Source organism: Aquarana catesbeiana, linkage group LG02, assembly GCF_042186555.1.
Source record: "Aquarana catesbeiana isolate 2022-GZ linkage group LG02, ASM4218655v1, whole genome shotgun sequence".
Lineage (NCBI taxonomy): Eukaryota > Metazoa > Chordata > Amphibia > Anura > Ranidae > Aquarana > Aquarana catesbeiana.
The window spans coordinates 27,549,109-27,556,069 of record NC_133325.1 but is presented as its reverse complement, the minus strand read 5'-3'; the positions used below and the strand labels follow the sequence as shown (position 1 = coordinate 27,556,069).

General features: G+C 47.1%; 2 protein-coding genes across 2 annotated transcripts; one reads left to right on the top strand and one right to left on the bottom strand.

Annotated features, from left to right (window-relative positions):
• The first annotated feature begins 3,831 nt into the window (after positions 1–3,831).
• On the top strand, positions 3,832–4,290 carry LOC141129662 (histone H3). Its single transcript, XM_073617756.1, has one exon. It carries the CDS (start codon positions 3,859–3,861, stop codon positions 4,267–4,269), a length of 411 nt encoding a protein of 136 aa, XP_073473857.1. The 5' UTR covers positions 3,832–3,858; the 3' UTR covers positions 4,270–4,290.
• Positions 4,291–4,657: 367 nt separating this feature from the next.
• LOC141129661 (histone H1.5-like) lies at positions 4,658–6,527 on the bottom strand. Its single transcript, XM_073617755.1, has one exon. It carries the CDS (start codon positions 6,497–6,499, stop codon positions 5,831–5,833), a length of 669 nt encoding a protein of 222 aa, XP_073473856.1. The 5' UTR covers positions 6,500–6,527; the 3' UTR covers positions 4,658–5,830.
• Positions 6,528–6,961: the final 434 nt, after the last annotated feature.

The following is a 6,961-nucleotide window of genomic DNA, read 5'->3' as shown; positions in this document are numbered from 1 at the left end:
CCAAGACCCGATCATCCCGGGCTGGTCTGCAGTTCCCAGTCGGTCGTGTTCACCGCCTGCTCAGGAAGGGCAACTATGCCGAGCGGGTCGGGGCCGGAGCTCCAGTCTATCTGGCCGCCGTGCTCGAGTATCTGACGGCTGAGATCCTGGAGCTGGCCGGCAACGCCGCCCGCGACAACAAGAAGACCCGCATCATCCCCCGACACCTCCAGCTGGCCGTCCGCAACGACGAGGAGCTCAACAAGCTGCTGGGCGGAGTCACCATCGCCCAGGGAGGAGTCCTGCCCAACATCCAGGCCGTGCTGCTGCCCAAGAAGACCGAGAGCCACAAGGCCGCCAAATCCAAGTAATAATCCCCGACAATTCCTCCAACTCTATTACCCAACACAACGGCTCTTTTCAGAGCCACCCACCTCTCCATACAAAGAGCCTGACATACATTGTTTTGTTGCCTAGTCTCCAATGTGATTCATTGTTCACTCTAAAAGCAAACACTTTGTATTCTTCTTCACACTTCTTATAGGTGAGTAGTAAAGTAGGAAGATTCAGGCGCATTATACCTCTCCATACAAAGACACACATACATTGTTCTCGGGGGATCTGATTGTAAAAATATAGACAACCGAAAATGATTCCTCTGAAACTATGAGATGGGAGAACAATGTGTCAGTAATAAGAAATGGTGATATAGTAATGTGATCTCATTACAGGGACTTGTTTCTCCTCTGTCCTTTCTAGTAGTTCTGATGATCACAAATCATTCCCCCCAACTGGAAAGGAGCCCACTGATCTCATCCTTCACACCCCCACAAGGAAATATGTTTTGCCATCCAAAGCAATCTCCCGCCGGAATTCTATGGATTGTTCCCATCATCTCACATCTACTGATCGCACAATCACGATATTAGACCCCCTTCACCTGAAAAATCATAAAAGTGACATAACGATATTGTAAGACAGATCTGTTGTATTACATTCAAGGGAAATCATACAATCGGATTGCATGGTGTATGTTTAGCTAAAAGGAACTGCCTTTCACACACAGCAAAAATGTATCATTACAGGAGAAATATATAGACAGCCCTTTGTATGAAAAGGTGGGTGGCCCTGAGAAGGGCCTTTGTGTAGATGAAGTGGGTAGTAGGTGTCTATGAGGGTTTAGCCTCCGAATCCGTAGAGAGTGCGGCCCTGGCGTTTGAGAGCATAGACGACATCCATGGCGGTGACGGTCTTCCTCTTGGCGTGCTCGGTGTAGGTGACGGCATCACGGATGACATTCTCCAGGAAGACTTTGAGCACTCCGCGGGTCTCCTCATAGATGAGTCCGGAGATGCGCTTGACACCCCCTCTGCGGGCCAAACGTCGGATGGCGGGTTTGGTGATGCCCTGGATGTTGTCCCGGAGCACCTTCCTGTGCCGCTTAGCGCCTCCTTTCCCCAGACCCTTCCCTCCTTTACCGCGACCAGACATGGCGACTCTTCCGTGTTACTAAGAAGAACTGAAATGGACTTATTGCCCGCCCTCCTTTTATAGAGACCGTGCGGACCTGATGGAAACCATCGTGAGAAAAGGCGGAGTCACACCCATTCTTTACACAGAATAAATGTGTTTTTCCATTTGTAAGGCTCCTAAACATTCTGCTGTTTTGAAAATGAAGGCAAGAGAATACATCTAGAGATGTGAAATATATTCTTGCTTATTAATGGATTTATAGGTATTCTTCTTCGGAGATTATACCGAAAATATCATTTTTTGGACTCCTGATAACAGAAACCACAATCACCAGATACTATTGTCAATAATAATGTCATATTTATAAAATAGTACTCTGAAAATGACAAATATACACTGATAACCCCTTGTTTTTTCCCCTGGTTGAAGCCTGAGCGGACCTGATAGGAGACTAACGGAAAAGGGGCGGGGCCACAGCGCGTTGGTTTTCTGCGGAGAATTTCACATTCTTAGAACTTTGTAAATATGTGGCAGATTTCATGTTACCGAGGGGGAACCCGATCTGGTTCTTCAGACATGAAATATTTACTTTATTCATTCAGTGTACATATTTATCTGTGTCATGGTTACTAACATGAATTGCACATTTCTTATTATACGTATCCTGGTTGTGATATGAGGGAAATCTTAACTGATACATGTCCAGAAAGAAAAAAATAAAACAATATCAGTCAGTGACATGAACATCATATTCTGTATGTAGCAGTGGTGAGATCCTGGATTCTGAGAACATATAGAAGTGTTTTTTCATGGTTCGGTAACAAACAGAATCTTTTCCTAATCATTCTGGACTAATGACATTAGAGTGCTAATCATATTCCTCCGATAAATGTCTCATCCGATCATCTCCTCGGCGTCGGATTTGGCGGTATAAGAGAGATGAATATATATCTGTAACGAACTACATAATTCCGGCGGGCAAATTTTGAAAACAGCCATTTTAAATCTGAATCAATCACCGCTGTGGGCGTTTCCTTCATCATCCAGTAATACTGCCTTCTTTTGAGGACTCCAAAGAAATGTATTCCGAGATCTCTCTATGTTTTCAGCCCAGAAAATACTTGCTCAGTATTCTGAAGTCAAATCAAAGACCAAAACAATCTGAAATTAATATTTCCAACGTATTTCTTGGTTAATGAATCCATGAATTGAATAAAGAATGAATGACACAAATTGCGGTATTTGATGATCCCCTTTCAGTCATTCCTCCTGGTTATACATTAAAATAGGGGTGCCGCCACTGCACCTTTCACTGGTGACTTTTCTATCCCATTAACTATATAAAGTCCCCACAATGATGCTCCGGTGTGTGTTCCTTCAGGCCATACACTACACCCATGTAAAAAAAAAAAAAATACACTTTGATTAGGGTGGACCCCAGTTGTAAGGGAAGTTCACAGCAACATGAACAGATAAGGAGGAATGGGCCTTGATTAGAGTATAGGAATCAACATGGTCGCAAATCAGTTGTATTGTATCGAGATAGTGTGGATACACATGGCCCCTCTTAGATCGACCTAGGTGTCTTCTAAACAGTACCTATAGATATTTTAGCTGCCCAAAACATAACATATAGGATTCTGTGTATGTTTGGGATTGCTGTCAACCGGTTTGTAAATTAGGAGACCTATTTGAGCTTTTTTAGGGAATATTAACCATTGTTACCGCGTACATGGGGGACACCTCAGGGTACCCCTCTATTCACTTTTTTAGTCTCATTGGGTCACCATAACATAGAGAGGATTTCAGTGACAGACATCCTATGGGCTCTATAGTGGAGATGTCCACAGAAGACAGTGAAGGCGGAGATGTTCCCGGAATGACCTCTAGGTGGCAGAGTGGAACGATAGATGCGATGGAGTCCGGAGAGCAGAGAGCCTCAGCACCCCACAATCCCCCTGATCCCCATTACAGGGGACATGAAAAGTGTTCTTTATAAGTCAGATGTATACCGTGATCGGTGACCTATAAGAAGTGAGCATGGACGGATCCCCCTGATCCTTGTGCTGTGTATTTGGCGGAACAGACAACAGCTGCTCCGTGTGGAATCCCCGCTCACACTTTCTATTCTGTATAATAACCCACATCGAAGGAGTTCAGAGATCTCCGAGTATTGTGTGATGTGCTGAGACTTCACTTTGGATTTGAGAAAACAATAGCGATTTATTCCAATCATAGAACGTGCAGATCTAGGCGGGCAATTCAAAAAAAAGGCGCTTTTCAAGTGAACCAATGAGGAGGAGGAGTGTGCTCTCATTGTCCAATCAGAGGGCTGGGGTGTGTATAAATAGCGCTGCAGAGCGGCATAAGCTCATGTTCCTTGTATCAGCGAAGCATTGAGCAGTAATGGCGAGAACCAAGCAGACAGCCCGTAAGTCCACCGGAGGCAAAGCTCCCCGCAAGCAGCTGGCCACCAAAGCCGCCCGCAAGAGCGCCCCGGCCACCGGCGGAGTCAAGAAGCCTCACCGCTACAGGCCCGGCACCGTGGCTCTCCGAGAGATCCGCCGCTACCAGAAATCCACCGAGCTGCTCATCCGCAAGCTGCCCTTCCAGCGCCTCGTCCGAGAGATCGCCCAGGACTTCAAGACCGACCTGCGCTTCCAGAGCTCCGCCGTCATGGCTCTGCAGGAGGCCTCTGAGGCTTACCTCGTCGGACTCTTCGAGGACACCAACCTCTGCGCCATCCACGCCAAGAGGGTCACCATCATGCCCAAAGACATCCAGCTGGCACGCCGCATCCGCGGGGAGAGGGCATAGAGAGAGACACACACTCCGAACTACTACTAATCCCAACACAAAGGCTCTTTTCAGAGCCACCACATCCTCCTATACAAAGAGATCTATATACTCCATCATCACATCGACTACATGACAGGGAAATCCCTACAAGACATCCACACATCTCCCCACCTCCTTCCTCAATACATACAGACGTCTACATCCATTACATACTGATTAGGATTTACACTTTATTGATTTCTCTTTCTAGTAAATCAATTCTTTATGTCGGTGATCATTTGTTCTACTTTATGATTTATCTGAAGAAATTTGTATTCATGTTTGGTTAAGGGAAAAATTAATATTTGTACAATGGGCTCATGGGAATAAGAATTCTCCTTGAGTGCGGTGTGGATTGTCATTTATTGATACAATTCTTTCCAACATCATCAATCCATCACAAAGTAACAAATCATACTTCTTTTCCCGTACAATCTCCTCTGCTATTCCTCGACCTTGTACAATCATTCCCCGATATAGAGGGGGACATCTCCTGGACATCTTCCTGACTTCCCATTCATCAGCAGATTGGAACATATGGGGGGGGGGTCGTCTCACTTCATCTCCTCTACTAGCACTGTGTGATCAGAGCTCTCTGCAGGTGCTGCACACATGGAGAGACTAGAAGGAAGAATTCATCCAGTATTGTGTGGAGAATCCGGGGAACTCCCCTGAACCCCCATTTCTTCACTGGTGTTTTATTATTCACCGCCGCCCATATGGGATCTAGATCGTTTTAGCAGCCCCTGATATCCATATGGGGGGTAAATCTAACTGAACTGGATATTTAGTAAGGAGTACATTGTCCACATAACACAATGATGTGCCTCTCTATTGGTTCCCCTCTAATGATCACGGAAGGATCTGCAGTCGCTGCGTTCCATATTGAAGTGTCAGAATTCCTTGTACAATGATCGTCTAGAAGAGGAAATGTTCATCCCCATCCTCCCCGGGGAGATCCCGCAGACAGTGTGCGGGAATTGTCTCCGATTTGCAGGTCTCCAATCCGCACTGCAGATGTTATATATCATTTTGTATCAGGGACGGATCTCTCGTTCAATATTTTTATTACGGTTTAAATGAGATATACTTAACAATCTCTAGGCTTATAGGTGGGAAACAATCAAATCATGAATAATAATTAAAAAAACGAGTATATAAGTCACTGCGTGTGCAACAGGAATGCTAATAATATAGATCCAACATTAGAACCCCCAAAACGTTGACCACCCATGATGGGCACAAACTGTAGATGGGTGGGGGCAAAGCTGTATAAATCGGGAATATTTACACCAAAATAATTTTAATATTATCAGGGACGGATGTCATGTGAAGAGTCCTGTGATCGGATCTCCCGCTGTATGAATACATGATTCTATAGAGGGGATTGGGTAAGGTGGTCACATTGCTCTGTATGGAGGACTTCTAATGCGGCCCCCCCTGGTCGCTGTGTGTATGTAGAGCTCTGTCAGGAGGAGGTGGGTGGCTCTGAGAAGAGCCTTTGGGGGGTGTAGATGAAAGGAGGTCTCTCCGGCGGGGATTATTTCTTCTTTGGAGCGGCCTTCTTGGGCTTGGCTGCTGTCTTGGGTTTAGCCGCCTTCTTAGCCGGACTCTTGGCGACTTTTTTCGGCTTGGCTGCAGCTTTGGGCTTCTTGGGGCTCTTTGTCACCTTCTTGGCTTTGGCAGCTGCAGGCTTTTTTGCGGGTTTCTTGGCGGCCTTCTTGGGGCTCTTGGCTGCGGTGGGGGCTTTGGTGGTGGTCTTCTTCTTGGGGGACTTGGCTGGCTTCTTGGCGGCCGGCTTCTTGGGGGACTTGGCCGCAGCCGATGGCTTCTTGGTGCTTTTCTTGGCGCCTGCCGCCTTGTCCTCCTGCTTCTTGTTGATCTTGAAGGATCCGGAGGCGCCATGTCCTTTGACCTGGACGAGGGTCCCCTTAGTCACCAGCCCCCTGATGGCGATCTTGAGGCGGCTGTTGTTCTTGTCCACATCGTATCCTCCGGCGGACAGGACCTTCTTGAGGGCGGATAGGGAGACCCCGCTGCGCTCTTTGGAAGCGGCCACGGCTTTGACGAGGAGCTCGGACACGCTGGGACCGGACGGCTTCTTGCTGCCTTTCTTGGCTCCTCCGGCTGCCGCCTTCTTGGCCGGCTTCTTCTTGGCGGCGGGCTCCGCTGGAGGAGCGGCGGCTGGGGCGCTTTCAGTCTCCGTCATGATTCCTCTTCAGAAAGGTTTACAAAACGTTCATAATACGATGATCCGAGCGCTCTGCCTTTATACAGTACGATCGTCATTTCTATTGGTTGGTACACAACACGCTGTCTGCACTCCTATTGGTTACACATTAGACACGCCCACCCACTCTTACTTCAGTAATAGGGAATCTTCTCTCTCTTGTTGTGTTTTCCGGGCAGAGAGAAAAATGATTTTATTCTGGAATAGAACGATGTCCGATCTTCATCGGGGACCCGATCTGCTCACTGGACTGTCACTTATCGGGGGGTCACTTACAGCTGTCAGGAGCTGCTGAGGAGGCTGAACACAGGGGCTGCAAACACAGCCATCCTCCTGAGTGTGTGTCCCATTCTTCCTTCTATCTTGTTTTCTACACAAATTCTACCCAGAAAACAATCTTCTCACATCTCCCACTAGAATGATCTTCACATTAGATGAGTG